The following is an 18,944-nucleotide window of genomic DNA, read 5'->3' on the forward strand; positions in this document are numbered from 1 at the left end:
CTCTCTTTGTTCTGGACTGGAGAGCCTGCAGCTCTGGGTCCATGTCTTCTGCTGTTTAAATATCACTGTGCTGTGGGTCTTTTGGACTCAGTTTCAGTTCCATAAGAGAGTGTGACTTCTCACCACAGTGTCTATGCATCTTTAGAAGGCTCTGGATAGATCTATACTGATTCAGGCATCAGAGTGTTATTAGGCCGACCTGGGCCTCTGGGGTCATACCAGGTTTAACAAAGCTGAATGTGTGGACCACATGGTTAGCATGACCTCCCTTGGTTCTACTGTCCTCTTGTGGTTGTTTACTGCCTACTAATTGATGTTGCCCCGATGCATTGGGCTTTCATGGATAGTTGTAGATCCCTTGTTCTTTTGGAGAGACATGGACTCTTATTGGTGCTTGGGTCACAGAAACAATTTATTCTTCCCTGGATTGGCCATTTGCTGTTTGTGCAGCAGCCTTACATGTATGGAGATGTATTCTACGAAGTCTTTATGGGAATCTGGGTCCTGGTGGAGTTTGTGGGATTTGGCAGTTGGAATGGGAGGAAGAGGCTTCAGGATCTTACTATGCAGAGTGTGTTTCCAGCAACCTGCACAGCCGGCTCCTGATGGACCAGGCATGTATGAAGAAGAAGTTGGTCACATTGAAGCAGGAGTGCAAGGAGTTACAGCGATATTTGTTTGAGTTGAACCCGAATGATGAAGACGAACAGGAGAAGACCAGCAACCTCCAGACCCAGCAAAATGTGGTAGGAACAAGCAGCTGAGTCAGATTAACAATGTCTGATACCATTTGCCTATTGGATACATCTTTGCTTCCCCTATCACCTTTCTAATCTCCCCACACCCAGTCAGTCACCCACCTCATGTGATAGAGTTATTCATTGCTCTGTCTATGCACAAGTATTCTGGGATGTTAACCACTCTTCAGAAACTGAATTATGGGCAATTATACTTCTCTGCCCTTTTTGAAACTGCAATCCAGAAATGGTGACAGAGGAATAACATATCACATGACTGAAGGCAGCAACTTGACAGCTGGTATGCATGTCCCCACCACATCCGTGTCTTAATAGCTGCCTTATTCTCCCAGGTCTCAGGAACTGCAGGAGACATGGAATAGGACGGATCCCAGGAAGACAGCCCCCTGAAGAATGAGTTTCTCTCTCAGGAGTTCCCTGTGACGACAATCCTCACAGTCAAAGACTTTTTGTGGGTGAATATTCTTCTTCTCAGATAATTTCCTCAATGTATAGAGACCCTACATTTATGTATCCGTATGCCAGCCTGTCTGGTTGAGGTCTTTCTCCTCTCTCATACCGACAACACCATTTGAGAGACAACTGAGGGGACTGCCTTGACATCTCACGTCCTAGAGGAGAAACAGCACTACAACTGTGTTTCTAAATGTTCATTAAGAAAATGCTGTTAAGAAATGTTTTTGGTTATGATTTTCATTGAAGTTTTCTTTTTGTTATTTCATAGTTATATATTCTTGTTACTGTTTTTCATTTTATACCATTTTAGGTATTCATTTTATTCCTGTTTTTTGTAAATTGTACTCCTTATGAATAAAAATTGATTTGAAACTCTTGACTCTTAAGACCATCTTATTCAAGGGTCCTTTCCCCTCCTGTAGACTTAGAACTGACAGCTGGATATGGATCTTTGCATGGACCAGGCAGCATGGGTAAACAGGGAATTCAAAGCCACCAAGGGGTACACAGGGTGATAGTGTCTTTTGTGTGGATAATGTGACTTTTTTTATGGACACACACTTTATGATGTAATCACTGACATACTGTATCCATGCTGTCATGTATTCTTCTCATCCTAACTATATCAGTCTACAACACACATTCCTTATTGACTGTGTGCACCAGATATTGAGTAACACACACTCATGCCTGTAGAGCTGCAGAAAAAATGACAACTTTCACAAAGGAATATAGAATAATCCTAATTGAGAACCATGTGCCTCAGTTTTTCTTACAATACAGCATTAGTATTAAACCACAAAGATAATGACCATTAACGTCATTTTGGGAAATAGGTTTTTATAGGTGCTGTTTCACTTGATCATTCATATGCTGTGTTTTTTATTGTTGCTGATTATATTTATTTTTATCATTTAACTCAATGGATTTTTTTCAAATGTATGTATGTATGTATGCACTCCTCAGTGCATTTCCCTCATGATCCAAAAGAGGGAATAGCATTCCCCATTGTAGATGATTGTTAGGGACCACGTGGTTCTTCTGAGAGAGCAGCAGATTCCCTAACCTGGGAGTCATCACCACAGCTCCTGCAGGTGGCTTTTGTCCTTCCAGGACATGTGCTATACTAGATGGACGCCATCATCTCCCATTAAGGAGAGAGATCTCAGGAGATGTGTATGTACAGGTGGTTGAGCAGTGCCTGCTCAATGTGGCAGCCTGCTAGGCATCCACACCGGGCTCTGGTGCCTCCACTGCTCATTGTGCATTCAGGATCATCCTCCAGCATCACTCAGTTTCAATTCCAAACAGATCTTTCACTTACTATCGATGATTATATACATTAAGCACATCTGATAAAATACTGAAGAGACTAGCCTCCTTCTACAGGCCAACTTGGCATAATGAATTCTTTTGATAGAAAGCAAGATAATTATCTTAATCTATGCAGGTCAGGGAGGACCTCAAGAGCATCCATAGTGAATGCAGACTGCAGCTGTGACCACATGTTTCTTTTGCATAGCACGTCTGTGCAAGCCCAGAGCTTAGGTGGGACAGTTCATGTTTCACCTTTTACATGGAAATCTGTGATTGTATTGAGAAAGTATATATTCCACGGGACTCATTTCCAATTTATGGAATTAAACTGACTTACTGAGAGTGGAGGTGACTCAGAGCGATAAAGTGAAGAAGAATAATCCAGTATGTCTGCAAACAGATGCTGTCTCATTAGGGCTTTTCAATGCTCAGCAGCTGGAGAAGCAAGGGAGAGGCATTGGTGACTCTCAAGCTTAGGTCCTCTAGTCATTATAAGCTGACCATGACACAAAAAGGGTCATAGGTATCACACTAGAACCTAGTAACTAGATTTAACCAACCTATCACATTAATGCTATGTTTGGTGCTATTTTTTGCCCTCTTAGGACCTGGAAGAGGCTTGGGGTTTTCTAATCCTACTCATAATGTATTATCCTTCCCAACACTATGGGCTTTGTTCTGTTAATGCTAACAGCGCCATCCAATACCTAGGATATTTTCTACTGACATGTGTGACATGAGACAAAACAGTCCCTGTCATCCCTCACCTGAATAAACTTCCTTAGAGGAAAGTGTAGGTGGAGGGTCCTTCTTTCCTCTCCAAGATCGAGAAACATTTCCAGTCTTCAGACAAGTGTGTCAGCCATTGTCCACTGACTTTCTTGAGATGTCCACAATGTCAGCTGAGTGAGGGCAGGGCAGGGCAGGGCAAGGGATTGGGGCAGGGCAGGGTAGGGCAGGGGATTGTGGCAGGGCAGGGGAGGGCAGAGCACTGGGGCAGGGTATTGGGGCAGGGCAGGGGTTTGGGGCAGGGCAGGGGTTTGGGGCAGGGCACAGCAGGGCATTGGGGCAGGGCAGGGCAGGGCATTGGGCAGGGCATTGGGGCGGGGCAGGGCAGGGCATTGGGGCAGTGCATTGGAGCAGGGCAGGGCAGGGCAGGGCAGGGCAGGGCAGGGCAGGGGATTGGGGCAGAGTCCATGAGATGTTAGTAGGCAACAGGCCAGCTGGGGCTAGTGTGGGTACAGGGCTTCTAGTGTGGGTGTGAGAGGAGTAAATTAGGAATGGTCAGATTCTGATGCAGCATATAGGCGGGAAGCAGCTTAGACCATCTCAGTGCCATATATGGACATTGTAGACACTGATGGGCAATGTCGGGATAGTAGGGTCCCATATAGTGCTCTCTGCAGGTGTCAGGAGAGCATACAGTGGCTCTGTCAGACTTATGACAATCAGGCAGGCACTGGGTGCAAGTGAGAATCATGGGACAAGCCCTGTGTGCAGCCTGGTTTTGGGACATTCCCAGGTGCCCCATGGACTGCAAATTAAAGGCAAAGGACACAGGGAAGCCAGCAATTCCCATGCACAGGACATAAATACCTGTAGATCTTTCTAGAATTTCCATAGACTATCTGTCACTCGTCCTCATTATAGAAGGCACCAACATTCTGCCCTCTACTTCAACTTGGTGAGACAGCTATTCTAACTCCAGCAGGAAGGCCTCAGGGAAGACAGTAAGAACTCACAAGTGACCCCTTTTACTATTGAAACAGGGTCTTCCTATGGAGCCCAGAGTGGCTGTAGGATACTAATGCTCCTGCCTCACAGTGACTAGAATTCCAATCCACCCTCAAGAGCAGTTGATTCATCAATAGATCAGACTAAGGACATGTGAGGCTCCAGGGTGCTAGGATTACCAGGGTCCTAGTAAGTTTCTCCAGCCTAAATTACAACCTGAGTCAGTGCTGCTATTTGGGACACCGCCTGATGCCCAGTGACATCACACCTTGGAACTCTTTGTCAAGCATAAGCTGTTATGGGAATGAAGTACCCACACAATAAAAACTGGTCTGGATACTCCTAGGTCAAGAATCCCCTGTTGGAAATGCCTTGGACCGCAAAATTTTAAATGCTAGATCCTTCTGGCTTTTAGAAGATTTATAAATACAAAAAAAGAAAGATGGGCATAGTAATTTAAGCCAGTGATCCTAGTCATGGGAAACTGAGTCAGAGTGATGGAAGACTGTAAGTTCCAGGGCAACCTGTGTTTCAAGAAAAAAAAAAAAAGGCATGGTGAATATTCCACTCAAGTAGAAAACAAAAGGGTTTCACATGGGCCCTGCCATCTACTGGTCAGCACTCTCATCACCACAGCCACAGGGAGACACTGGGGAACATTTCCCACTGTCTCTCTTTGGGATGCATTCCACCCCATGATTCTATGTGAGGAATCCCCCAAAGGTTGCATCATGTGAGGGACCTAGAAAGTTCCAGGATTGGGAGAATTTAGGAGTTTATAATTAGGGATGATCTACAGCTGTGGCAAAGCCTTTTACCAGCACATGGCAGCCCTAGGTTTGTCCCCAACAGTAAAAATAAAATCCCCCAAAATAATTCAAACAAAATGTCCTGAAGCCTGCGCCCTGACCAGTCTCCTCAAAAGTGCGCAGGAACCTGGGTCCACATTTAGGACCCAGCACGGCCTCTGTGACCCGTGAGAAGGGATCTAATATGGGAATTAGTACAGTATGACTTATCCTTGTGGATACCTTTGGTGACAATAACCACCTGACCCCTGAAAACCCATCTACCTGGGGGGCTCAGCACTCATGTCACCCAAAAAGCCCAGATCCTAGGGCCAGCATGGGCAGGTGGTGAAGAAAGTTTGTCTCTCGTGAACATCAGTTGCTGCTCCTGACCTGACTCTATCCTCAGGAGACAATGTCACCCCAGAAAGTGTGGGTGTCAATGGCTCTTCCCAGGCCAAGACTGGGATACTGCTTAAGTTCCACAATGCACAGCAGTGCTCACTCTAGAGCTAAATGTTCTACAGCTGAAAGGGGTGGGTGCTCTGCTGGCCACGCCCCTCCCCTGCAGTATTTAGTGCACTCAGAGTGGTGCTTCAGATGTGAGGGACTTCTTGAGGCTACTCCCATGGAGAATGGCAGATTCATCAGAACGGGGCACAGGGTGAGTTCAGAGCACAGCTGGGAGGAATTTAGGGATGCCAAGCCATGACTAAGACCAGATCCTGGGCTGACAGGCACTTGAGCTGGAGAACTGGCATCCAAAGTGTGACTGCCTGAATTCCTCTTAGACCAAAAGCCCTGGATCTGAGCTACTTTGGTGCGTGCTCCTAAGTGGGGTCCCAGACACAGCTCAGAATTGGGGCTGTGCATGGACTTTGGTGCTGGCAGCAGGTGGCTTAGCCATAAAGTGCCGAGCTTTCCCATCTGTGCCCACTCAAACTCCTCTGTTTCATTTTAGGTGTGTTTGGTATAGTTTTGAGACAGGGTATCTTGTAGCAGCCCAACTCGCTTTGAGCAACAATGTAACAGAAAAATAACCTTGAATTCAAAATCCTCCAACCCCTCTGTCCCAAGTCCTGGAATTAAGACCTCCAGCTGTGACCATTTTACTGCAGCATAGGATCCATCTGTATTAGAGTGAGCTTTGGAAATACTGGAGCTCCGACTGTTCCTTAGAATTCAGGTTTCCTTAATTCTTAGCAGGAGTTTTGTGATGATGGGGATGACAGAGTCAGGAGTTACACTGGGAGAGGTAACAGTCCTGGCAGCCCTGAGTGCTCAGTGAAAGTCAAGACAGAAGCCTGCTGATTAGCACCTGAGTGAAAGTGGGAGGATTCAGAGTTCAAGAACAGACTCAGTTACATTCCTAAGACCATATTGCAACATTTTTGTTTCATTTTTGGCTTGTTTTCTTTGAGACAAGGTGTTAATTTATAGCCCTGGCTCTCCTGGAACTCACAATGCCTCTGCCTCCCAACGGACGGAATTAAAGGCATGTGCCAACATGCACTGCCACTAATTAGTTTTTAATTAAACATGCTGGCACAATCCAGTAATCCCAGTGCTTAAGAGGCCGAGGCAGGCAGATATCTGGCTTCCTGACAAGTCTGATCTACAGAGAGCATGTCAGAATAGCCAGGGCCAAACAGAGAAACCCTGTCTCAAAAAACAAACAACAAAATGAATTTGTTTTAAAGAAGAGAGGAACGATTTAACAGAGAATTAGAGGCCAAGATCCAAATGATATTGGGTAGTACAGAGCCTAGCTTCTGAGATGAAACTGGACACTATGGGGTTAGGGTGGGGATTCTCATCTTGGACTGGGAGACAGAGGGTGACTTCAGGCATGGAAGGTTCAGTCAGTCATTAGTCAGGATTCTCAATCAAGAGGGTGTTGTAAGTTCCAAAATGTGTGAGCAGTGTTCTGCATGAGAGTAGAAGAACCCGCCTACCTATACAAAACAGCCAATGAAGAGTAATCACAAGCATATGTCTGGAGGTCCATGGAGAGGTTAACATCCACCTTAGTGTGGATTCTTCAGAGCACAGGTGGAGAGGAGTAGAAGAGCTGATGGTGGCTGAGGCAGGAGAGGAGTTCGGGTGTGAATTTGAGCCAGTAAAGGAGCTTGTAGGTCGGGCAGAGCAATGAGAGGTCTAACAGCATAGCTGTTGAGATCCTTCAGATTAATTTGTCTTAAGAGCCTCATGCCATAGCCAGGGACAGGAGTAGATCTGACTATTGGGTGGCTGGGCTCATATAGCCCAACAGGTTTGTCCTTGCATCTGTGGGATTCCAAGTCTCTCCCTTTAGACACAGCCATGGAGAAGGTGTAGCAGTGAAGGTGCAGATGGCTTTGCAATGCTTGGCTTATGGTGTTGAGTACTTCATGCTCCACAGAGCTAGGAAATGTCCTAGAAGCCAGGGAGGCTGAGCATGAGGAAGACAGGTCTCTGGGAGAGAGAAATGATAACCAAAGTCACTAAGAACTTCCTGAATCACAGTGTCTGTTAACCATATATTTTATTTACTTATTTTTATGGGCCTGAGTGCTTCACCTAATAAATGCTTGTGCACCATGTGGTATGTGTGGTGCCCGTGAAGTCCAGACTGATTCCCTAGAATTGCAATTACAGGTTAATAGGAGCCACCATGTGGACACTGGGAACTGAACCTCGGTCTTCTGCTCTTAGCCACTAAACCAACCATCTCTTCAGCACCACCCCCCAATTGTATAGTCATTAAGATTTAACCATTTGGCCTTCAGTATTTGAATTAATACAGATGTGACAAGAGTTATAGTTAACATGGTGGTTCAGGTATAGACAGGCAGGCATCTCATTGTATACAAAATATGAATCCTTCCTTCCTTCCTTCCTTTCTATCTTTCTTTCTTTCTTTCTTTCTTTCTTTCTTTCTTTCTTTCTTTCTCTTTTTGATTTACTCTTGGAGACAGTGTTGTTTTTTGTGTAGCTGACCTGGAATTAGCTCTGTAGAGGAAGCTGGCCTAGAATTCAGAATTCTGTCTGCCTCTGCCTCCCAAGTGTTAGGATCAAAGGCCTGTGCCACACCACCACACATCCTTCTGTTTAAAGGAAAAATGTAGTCTTACAGGTCAGCATGAGTTTAGCCCCGGTATAGACATTTTCCTAGGCCTTAGGAGCTGTAGAGTTCATGAAGGATTTGCTGCCTTCCCCTTTAGCCTGGCTAACTATGAGAGCTGCACACCCATGGGTGTTTGCTTCACAAGAGTCTGGAGGATGAGGGTCACAGGCTGAGGTAACTGTGTAGAGCAAAGGATGCTTGGTGAAGGTCAAGTGGGTAAAATGCTGAAATGCTGAGAGAAGAGGCCTATGGTAGGCGCCTCCTACACCTGAGACTTCCAACCCCGAAAAGCAGGGGGTAGAGAGTGAGGATGCACAGTGCACACAGGTCAGGAAAAAGCCATGTTCCCGAAGCCTCCATGAGTGGTGGACAGGCTCTAGGGCACCATGAGGGACCTCAGGAGCTTCTGCACTTTGTAGAATTACAGGGTTATATGTTTCACATGCCCATGATTTGCCCCCTGCAGCAGGGAGAAGCCAACACCAGAAACCTCCAGCTCCCAGCCCTGCTTTTGCCATGTAGGTTTATCCAGAAAGAGGTTGGAAGTCCCTGGACCTGGAGTCTCAGTTGGTTGTGAGCCACCTGACCCTGGTGCTGGAGACTGAACCCAAGTCTTCTGCAAGAGCAGCAAAGACCTGTGCGCTGCCTGGCCCAGCCAGGGCTGTGAAATGGGATTTATTTTCATGCTGAACAAGCCCAACAACAGTTTAGGTCCCTAGAAGCCACGTAAACCTGGATGCAGTAGTGTCTGTCATCCTGCCCTTCCTACTGGGAAATATGAACCTAAAGTGGACAGTCTCTAGGATTAGGGGGAAGGGCTAGCCTAGCAATCACAGCCATGGATGAGAGGTAGGTGAGGACCTGTGCTCAGGTTGTCCCTGACCTTTACACAGGCACACACACACCTGTACTCACAGAAACGCCATACAGACATACGTGAAAAAGGAAATAAAAACAAACAACATTGAAAATACAGTATACTGGGGCTGGAGGGATGGCTCAGTGGTTAAGACCACTGACTGCTCTTCCAGAGGATCTGAGTTCAATCCCCAGCAACCACACATTGTGTCTCATAACCATTTCTACTCTCATATACTACCCTTTACTGTTGTGTCTGAAAACAGGGACAGCGTACTCAGATGGACAAAATAATTAGTTTTTTAAAATCCTTTTCTTAAAAAAAAAAAAAAACTCTTCTGTGACACATGATCATTGTGTGATTCCAAATGTCGCTAAGTCAGTAAAGTCCTATTGCTACATGGTGCACCAGTTGTGTCAGCCTTGGTAGTAGAATGGCACAGTTGAAAATTTGCTGGTCACAGTGACCAGGCAGCCTAGAAAGCTAACCATGTGCAGAGAAGGCTGTGCTGTGTCCTAGTCCTCTACCCACACTGCCCCTCATCCCTACGAACATAGCCCAAAGAACAGATGAGGAATGTTCCAGGATTCTTTCCTCTTTGATTGCCTTACTAACCTAGCCCTGTGCTACATGTAACCTTGTCACATCCTCTGTCCCATCCCTAAGCCCTCATACCTGTCAGATAAGACAGGGATCTTGCTTTGGGGGGAAGCTCTGGTCCCTCTCTGTCCTAACAGGCTCTGAGCCATCGCTGAAAGAGAGTCCTCTGAGGACTGAGGGACATCCATAGCCAGTGCTCTGACTTCCAGGAAGGTTTGAGGAAGGGGGTCCTCTTCTTGTGGTGCCGCTAGTAGGAGCAGCCCACACTTGGGCCCAGCTCCCACTGTCAGAAAAAGGAGGGTGGCTCTGGTCTTTGCACAGCTCTCTAGCTGAATGAACAGTGCATCTCTCCTCTCTCTCTTGCAGGAAGTCTCCAGTCTCTGGTGCAGGTGCTGTTCCCAAGACAAAGGAAAGGAAAGTGCTAAGTGAGGGTTCCCGGGATCCTTTAAAACATTATCTGCATTGTCTTCATTAATGTTTCTGTTTAATTTTTTATTCCATGTGTATTGATCTCCTTGTAGGGGTGTGCATGCCAAAGCATGAGTGTTGAAGGTGGAGGAAAAGCCATGGGAGTCACTTTATCCTACTGTGCGGGGTCCCAGGCTCTGAACTGGGTCATTGAGCTTCTTTACAAAGAGCTTTCATGCTGAATTTCTTGCTGACTCTGATTTCAGGGAGAGCATCTCATACAGCCCAGACTGGCCAGTAAACTACTGATCATCCTACCTCAAGCATTACCATCTAGTTCATGAAAGGTTGAGTTATTGACATGAGGAACTGGGGATGGGCAGAGGTGCATGACTGAGGCTATCTCTGCTCAGTGGCATGCCTTTGGGGACAGATAGTTTTCATCACTGAGGTGTCATTTGAGTGCAGTGCTCCTCTGGAGAGAAGGAGTCTCTTTTGCCAGGGCATCAGGCTCTCCAGACAGGACTTGAAGGTGGAGGTCTGGAGGCCAGGCCTGCATTCCTCTTCAGAAGCTGCATTTACCACTCTGGACAGTGCTATAGCACAGGGTCACATATCCAGTTCCACCCTGAGACCTGCTGAGTCACATGCAGTTTGTGCTGAGAAGCAAACTGGGTGTCCTGCAAGGGCAGTGTGTGCCTCTCAACCACTTACTCATGCTTTCCTTAATTGTACACTCGAAGTGGGGCGGGCATGACACATGTGGGGGTCAAACACAAATCAAGGGAGTTTTTTTCTCTTTTTGTATCAGAGAGGGCCTAAGGATCAAACTCAAGCCCTCAGGATTGACAGTGATGCCTGGACCTGGTGAGTTCAGGGTAGGGGATGAGGGTTTAGTCCTAGGGATGGAGCCCAGGACCTCACATACGCTAGGCAAGTGCCTAATCACTGAGCTACATCCCCAGCAGATGTTGGTTGCAAGAGAACTTGGGCCCTCACCATGCCAAAGGAGCACTCTATCACTTAGTGGCCCCAGCCTGGTAGTCTTGTTTGTAACCTCTGCTGTGTTTGCATGCTGCCTGAGCTTATTAATATAGCCACATCCTCAGGGTGACAAAAACTTCATGGAGACTCCCACTGTCAGATACCTGAAGACAGGTTTCAAAGAGAACAGGTAACCAGTGCAGAAGTCTCACAGTGTTCATGTGAAGTACATGGAATATAAGTCCTAGATGACAGAATGCTCAGAACACTGGTGTCCCCACTGTTGGAAATAACCAGGACCACAGATCCCAGTCTTTCATCACACCTGAAGACCCCTAGCTGGCATGGTGGCACATACTTCTCATCCCAGCACTTGGGAGGCTTAGTCAGGAGAATCTCCTGAGAACAGGAGTAGGAGGACAGCCTGGCCAACCCATCAGGTGTTACCTGCAGGTCTAGTTCCAGACATAATCCTAGCATGCAGTCATCCCCGGCCATGCAGGGAAAGCATCATGGCACACCAGGAAGCCAGTGAGGCCCATGTTGCTTGACTGGGCAGCTACTTGTTAGCCATAAGGACTAGGGCTCAGAGTGCCCAGAGGCTGTGAGACTGAGGGTTTCAAGGACCCAGCAGCAGGCCAGATGGTCTCAGCCTGGACTCGATACTGAAGAAGGAAGGAGCCCTGAGTCCTGGGCCAAAGCTGTTAGTAGCCCCATGACCTGGGCTGCTGGTGGCTGCTGGGGTCAGGAGCAGTGTCTTGGTGGGTCCTGCTGTGGTGAGAGAGAGCAGCAGAACTTCTGGAGGACAGAGAGGGAGCAAAATAGAACAGGAATCCAGTGTAGAGATCTTAGAGTGTTTGTGTGAAGCAGAGCTAGGATGTGGGTTGCAGGGGCAGGGGAGCAGCAGGCTGTTCCTGTAGAGATGAGTCCAGCAGCATGGGGTGGGAGAGTATCTCAGGGGAGGGGCTCCTGTCCTTCCAGGACAGTCTCCATCAGAGACTGAAGGGCTGGGCCTGAGAGGCTAGGGGAATTAGGGATGAGGGAGAGACTGGAGAGATGTGGGAAACGGATGCACCTAGGAGTGAAGCAGGGCCCCCAATGTGGGATGGCTGAGGCCCAACAGAGTTGTGTGTTGCTGATCCTACATTAGGCCAGGCCAGAGGGCCCAAGCTCCAGCAGCCAGAAAGGAAGCCAAAGTGTCTGAGGAGGTCTGCATCAGATTGTTGCATCTCATGAGGGTCCCACCAGTGGCCAAGGCAGGATTTGTTGAAAGCAAGGTTGTGTGTATAATTGTTCTCACCTCAGAAGGGAATAGGTGGCCATGGCTCTCACAGGTACTGAGGGTGCAGGGACAGGAGACCTATGGACTGACCTTACTGCCACAGGGCGGCTGAAGGCTCTTGCTGCCTTCAGTTAGTTGTTATATTAACCTGGTAGCTTCATTTCTTGAGAAGCTTGGGTGGATGAGGTGTAGCAGATCAAGGTCCAGCTGTGAGGAGGGATCCAGAGTGTTCCATGGTTGGCAAACAGGTTCTGAGATCTGGCCTGTGCACTCAGGCCAGTGTAACTGTTTGTCTTAGCTGCAGGCTCAAGAGGGTTGAACTGTCACAGGATCAAACACCACATGTGCCCTGTGTTTTCCAAGCTTTCTCATGGTTGCAAGCGCTGGGCGATCTCACATGGACTTTTCCATCATTCCCTGAGCTCTAGGTGACTTGGATGGATCATGGAGATATCTCTAAGCCTAAGCCAGCACAGCAGTGACATCATGGCAGTGTCCTCTAGGGTTCCAGGACTGGATCTTTTTTTTTTTCTCTCTCTGCTGATACAAGGAATAAGACATCCTATAAAACAAGGCCAAGCCTTCCTAGAGTTGAAGCCCAGAACACACAAGACTCCCCCAGGGATGGGCCCATCCAAGAAGGTGTGGGATGTTTTGTGGCTTAGGTTGTTTCACGGTGAGTAGGAAGTGTCTAAGACGCATACATGTAGCTGCTTGGGAGCTGCGGAGGTCATGGGACGCCCTAGATCTGATTCTGCAGATGACTGTGAACATCCATGTGCTGGAAACTGAACTCTGGTCCTCAATCACTGAGCCATCCCACTGGCCCCTGGCTGTCCCTTCCTAGAATGTTTCTGTATTTCCTCCTACTTGATGCCTTGATGCTGGCTCCTAGCCCAATGGCCTTATATACAAGATGAATTCTATAAATGTCTTATAAACACTAAGTATCCTGTGAAGGGTACTAATGCCCTGTTCATAACAGGAAGGCTGAGGAATCCAGTCTGCAACAAAGAGAAGGCTGGGTGCTTTTCCTGTCATTCAGCATGAAGGGCCAGTCATGTTTTCATTGTAGCGTCCTGGTTATGCTATGGGTCTTCCTGGTGCAGCAGTCCTGTTCTGTGACAAACGATGTGTCTCCTGCAGGAGGAAGAGTGGTCGAGTCACAGTACCTGCAATATGACAATTAAACGAAAAAGGTGATGAAGTCCTTGACTCCCAGAACCACAGGAAGTGGGTTAGGTGGAGGGCAAGTAGGGAGACAGCTGAATCCTGAAGGAAACTGTTGGGACCTTTGCCAGGTGCCTCTGTGACATCCAGACTTGGACACAGGGATGAGTCTGGGTAGTCTAACATCAGCATATATCAGTCTCCATGGTCTACGGCCCCTGCACCTCCTCACTGCTCCTCTGGCTTTGGAGACCTCAATTTTGCCAAGCCTTTTCTTCAGGACCATCCCCTGGATCATCCAGGTGGCTCCTAAGAGACAGGCAGTGACAGCAGACATTTGGTATGGATCACAGGCGAAATTGTCATGGGGCTTTGTGCCATCCTACCCAGAATGCTGTGAAAGGCCCCACTTTGGTGGTGTTCACTTCTGGAATGCCCTGTGTGATAGTTTCAGCTGTGAATAACAAGGCTAGCAGTTTCTACTGCTGCCCACACAGGGCTCCAGCACCCTGAAAGCTGCAGTGCTCACCTAGAAGGGAAGCACATTCAGGACAGGGAGAGCCCTGAGGAGCTCAGTCAACTTCCTGGTCATCCCTGCAGAGACACCTCACCCCTGCAGTGTGGTCATCCCCGCAGTGACACCTCACCCCTGCAGTGTGTGGTCATCCCCGCAGTGACACCTCACCCCTGCAGTGTGTGGTCATCCCCGCAGTGACTCCTCACCCCTGCAGTGTGTGGTCATCCCTGCAGTGATGCCTCACCCCTGCAGTGTGTGGTCATCCGCGCAGTGACACCTCACCCCTGCAGTGTGTGGTCATCCGCGCAGTGACACCTCACCCCTGCAGTGTGTGGTCATCCCTGCAGTGACTCCTCACCCCTGCAGTGTGTGGTCATCCCTGCAGTGACGCCTCACCCCTGCAGTGTGTGGTCATCCCTGCAGTGACTCCTCACCCCTGCAGTGTGTGGTCATCCCTGCAGTGACATCTCACCCCTGCAGTGTGTGGTCATTCCTGCATTGATGCCTCACCCCTGCAGTGTGTGGTCATCCGCGCAGTGACACCTCACCCCTGCAGTGTGTGGTCATTCCTGCAGTGACACCTCACCCCTGCACTGTGTGGTCATCCCTGCAGTGATGCCTCACCCCTGCAGTGCAGACCTTTGGACCTGTGGCCTTCAGGTTCCGGATTATCTGTTAAACTCAGTTCATAATCAGAATGTTTTGTGTTCAGCCTCTGCCTGGACTGTACTCCAAGAAGAGTTCAAGGGTTTCTGTGGCAACATCTAGCGATCAAGCCTTAGCAAAAGGATTCCCAAATCACCCTGCAGGCAGATTCCCAGAGTCATCCCTAGTCCATTTAAGCTGCTGCTGAAGATGCCTTGAAGGCATAGCCACAGCGACCCCGTGTGTTCAGAGGTGATGTTTTCATTCAGGAACCTGATGCTGAGTCTTCTCCTAACCCAGCAGGTGGTCCCTGCATCAGGCTGGAGTCTTGAGTTTCTGTGTTGTCCTGATAACACCTGCTGTGTTCTCCTGGGGCAGAATGGATCTCAGAAGGTCTGGGCCAGTCTCACTGGTTGAGGATTCCTGCAAGGCCTCATCTCCAATTCCTGAGGGAAGGTGTAGGTTAGGAGAACGCCTGGATTTGAAATTCAGTGTTTTCAGATTTCAGGATTGGATGAGGGGAACTCAGCGTGTGCATGTATCCATGTGTCTGTATGCATGCACATGCAGGCCAGGGATGGACACCAGCAACCTTCCTCAGTCACCCTATGCCTCTCACACAAAGGAGCTCTCACACAGAAGCTGTGGCTCACAGATGAGGTTGCTCAGGCTTAGAGTCCCAGAGATTCTTCTGCTGTGCTTCAAAACTTTGAGAGAGAGAGAGAGAGAGAGAGAGAGAGAGAGAGAGAGAGACAGAGAGAGACAGAGACAGAGAGAGACAGAGAGAGACAGAGAGAGACAGAGAGAGAGTGTGAGAGAGAGAGAGAGAGAGAGACAGACAGACAGAGAGAGACAGAGAGAGAGAGAGAGAGAGAGAGAGAGAGAGAGAGAGAGAGAGAGAGAGATTCTACCAGCTTGTACAACCATGCATGCACATATGGATGCCAGAGGGAAATATCCTGTATCTTCCTTTTCGAACAGGGTCCTAATCAACTATCAGGTCTCTATATCTTAATATCTAGCAGGGGTCCCAGCGTGAGCATAGCCAGGGCATACACATGCTTGGCTGTCAGGCAGGCAAGAGGCAGATATCTTGTTCTATTTTTCATGGTTAATGCTCTTAGTGCCCTTGAGGGCCTGGCGGACACCTGCCTGGAGACGGCTGGATCTGATGCTGGCCTAGACAGCCAGGGCTATTGATGATGGATGTCCAAAGTGGCCCTCATTCTTGGCAAACTACTCTCCTCTAGTCTAAATGTGCTTGGGTGTTTAATGCAAGGACTGGGTTGTAGTTTTCCTCTTCCATCCTGCTGCCTCCTTGTTTTCTTCAGTGGGTCACCTGCCCTAGTGAGGAAAGAGAAGTGTGTGAACCACAGCACCACCTGCCCATGCTTCTGCTTGCTGGTCTGTGGTATCTGTTGATGGAGAACCGTTCCTGTGGCGGTCAGTCCTGTTGCTGTTTGTGAGTTTTGAGGATTTACGTCAGTGTAGTAATGTGCACAGTCATCCTGGGAAACCCCACAGGAAGTTGGTCCCCAGGTTTCAGCACACAGAAGCACAGGCCAGAAGAGATGCCCATGTGTTGAAGGAGGTCCGGTAGATGTGCTGTTAGTTTCCTGTGCCTGATGCATGATTGTCCCTTGCTTAATAAAATGTATACACAAAACTCTTTAAGTGTCCCACTGACCTCTGAGAAAGAACATCAAAGGGAAGATGGCTCTGAACTCTTAACTCCCTGTTCCTGTCCTCATAACAGGTTTCTGTAGCAGCCAAAGGAGAGAAGCCACCTGAGGGAAGGAAGTCCAAGACAGTGCCTAGGAGCAGAAGTAGGGTCTGGCTGTAGAGGGGACAAGTGGCTGGGTATAGGGACTCTAGGATCAGAAAAGAGGCTGCCTGGCATCTCCCACAGCAACAAAGACAGTCACGCATAGTCATGCTCAAAGGCCAGTCTGATCCAGACTGTCCCTCATTTCCCAGGCGATTATAGATTGTGTCAGGTAGCAGTTGAAAACTGGCCATCAGGGCATGATTCAAGTGTTTATTAAGGTATCATGGCATCAAGAGTATATGAGGACATAGCCATATGTACACAGAACGACATGCAGATGCAGAGAGCAGGGAGGGAATAGCCAGGAGCTCCTGCTTGCTGCTGCCTTAGGGGTTCTACAGAAATCCCAGTGGCACTTGGGAAGTGGAGGCAATATCAATTAGGGATTGTGGCCACATGGGGAGATTGAGACCAGCCATGTGCTGTGGCATCAGAACACTGACCAGCGATGACAAAATGGAACATAAAACACTGGTTGCTCAGCTTTGATACTGCTGACTGCTGATGTGGCCAGGGGACATCCGGTTCACCAAAGGCTCAGCCAACAGTTGTCTCTCCACTCACCAAATGTCAAAGAGTGGCCCAGCTCCACAACCAAATGTGTGCCCACATTGCAATGGCTCCGGTACTGTTTCACCTCAGCTGCGGAGATCTCAGGATCCATGAGTGTCCAGCACACACACACCCGAAAGAGACAGTCTTAGGGGTCGTAGGCAGAACTGAGGGTGGTAAGCCTCTGCCTCACGGCTCAATGGCCCTGACCTTGGCATTGTTTGGGCACAAGAGAGCAAAGTGATGGGGACAGACAACCTGCAGTCTACCACGCAGGAAGGGCATGACTAACACTGATTGATCACATCCATGTGACTACTGAAGCTTTTCCTGCTCTCTGTAGTGGTGACCTTACAGAAACCATGCACACCCGGTTTAGACTGTATTAAAGTAGCACACCATTTCAGGGTTCCCTGCAAGGTACCATGGGACAGTAGTAGCATGAGTCTGCATGTATCTCGACAGTTTTCACTAGGGACCAAACACACACACACACACACACACACACACACACACACACACACACACACACACCCTTTACTGACATGGTGCACATTCTTTGCACACAGAAGAAAGTGAGTAGTACTGAAAACACACCAATCATGGAATTGATGGAGGGAGTTGTGGGGAAGCTGGGGCTTAGAGTTACTTAAAGGCCCTATGCAGGCTCTCCTTTTGTTGGAGGAGAAACTTCAAGTGCAATGTGGTTCTTTATTTTCTTTCTCTAAAGCACAGAGGGCTAGGGTGGATCACAGGGCTTTGAGCATGTTCGGCAAGTACAGTCACAGTGAATTAAATAATAGGGCTGGAACCCTATTAATCTTCTACAGAATTACAGAGCTGCCTGGATGAAGACTCTCAGCTGAAAAGGTGGACATCTCAAGACAGGCACTGGACAATGGCTGACAGACTTGACTGAAGACTGGAAATGTTTTGGTATCTCATAGGAAACGAAGGCCCCTCCCACTACACTGTACTCTAAGGACAGTTTATTCAGGTTAGGATGACATGAACTATTGTCTTAGGTCACAGATGTCAGCACAAAGTATCCAAGGTATTGTATGCCAATAGTAGCATCAACAGAACAAAGCACACAGTGTCATGAAGACATAAATTATGAGTTTGTGTAGCAAGACCCAGGCCTCTTCCAGGTTCTTAGATAGTAACTGAGAACCTCAAATATGGTGGTGATGTGATAGTGTGGGGTGAATCTAGTTACAACTAGTTTGTATTGTGACACAAATGACACTTTTTGTGTCATGGTCAGCTTTTAATGAATGACTAGACCTAAGCATGAGAGTAACCAAATACTACATTGCTTCTCTAGCTGCTGAGCTTTTAAAAGCCCTGGGGTGACAGCAAGCTTTTGTGGACATACTGCATTGGTCCTTCTGTACTTTAACTCTCTGAGTCACCTCCACTCTCAGCAAGTTAGATCAATTCCACAAATTGGAAATCAGTCACCTGGAAAAAATACATTCTCAATACGATCCCAGATTGGCCATGGAAAAAGGGTAGCTTGAACTGTCCCACCTAGGTTGGGCTTGCACAGGCCTGCTCTCCAAAAGAAACCTGTGTTCACAGCTGCAAGCTACACTCACTATGGATGCTCTGGAGGTTCCTTCCTAAACTGCTTAGATTAAAATAATTTTCTTGCTAACAATCAAAAAACTGATTATGCCAATCTGGCCTACAAGAAGCTAGTTTCTATTCTGTATTTTATCAGATGTGCAGAATACATATGGTCATCACTGATAATAGGTGAAAGATCTGCTCTAATATGAAAACTAAGTGATGCTGGAGGATGATCCTGACACACAATGAGCAGTGGGAACACCAGAGCTCTGTAGGGATGCCTGACAACCTAACACGTTGAGCACGCACGCCTCAGTAAGTTCCCTGTGAACACACATCTCCTGAGATCTCTCTATTTAATTGGA

At 47.9% G+C, this 18,944-nt stretch overlaps 2 protein-coding genes across 10 annotated transcripts in view; one reads left to right on the top strand and one right to left on the bottom strand.

Moving 5' to 3' along the window:
- LOC147998836 (uncharacterized) overlaps window positions 1-18,944 on the bottom strand; it is a 924,038-nt gene that overhangs the window by 36,975 nt on the left and 868,119 nt on the right. The window contains exon 2 of one of the 4 annotated variants that reach the window (XM_087595570.1): window positions 2,869-2,966. The exons of 2 other annotated variants lie outside the window; for them this stretch is intronic. The gene's annotated coding sequence lies outside the window, so the exon portion shown is untranslated. Of the gene's footprint in view, window positions 1-2,868; window positions 2,967-18,944 lie in introns of those variants that run through there. One more of the 4 variants, XM_087595572.1, reaches the window with a different exon arrangement.
- Window positions 1-18,944, top strand: part of LOC134483468 (disks large homolog 5-like) — a 76,459-nt gene that overhangs the window by 25,375 nt on the left and 32,140 nt on the right. The window contains exons 6-7 of one of the 6 annotated variants that reach the window (XM_087595561.1): window positions 584-746; window positions 1,091-1,586. The exons of 4 other annotated variants lie outside the window; for them this stretch is intronic. In XM_087595561.1, coding sequence (XP_087451687.1) covers window positions 584-746; window positions 1,091-1,120 — 193 coding nt within the window. In that variant the 3' untranslated portion in view covers window positions 1,121-1,586. Of the gene's footprint in view, window positions 1-583; window positions 747-1,090; window positions 1,587-18,944 lie in introns of those variants that run through there. One more of the 6 variants, XM_087595556.1, reaches the window with a different exon arrangement.

Source organism: Rattus norvegicus, chromosome 19 (assembly GCF_021556685.1).
Source record: "Rattus norvegicus strain SHRSP/BbbUtx chromosome 19, alternate assembly SHRSP_T2T, whole genome shotgun sequence".
Classification (NCBI taxonomy): domain Eukaryota; kingdom Metazoa; phylum Chordata; class Mammalia; order Rodentia; family Muridae; genus Rattus; species Rattus norvegicus.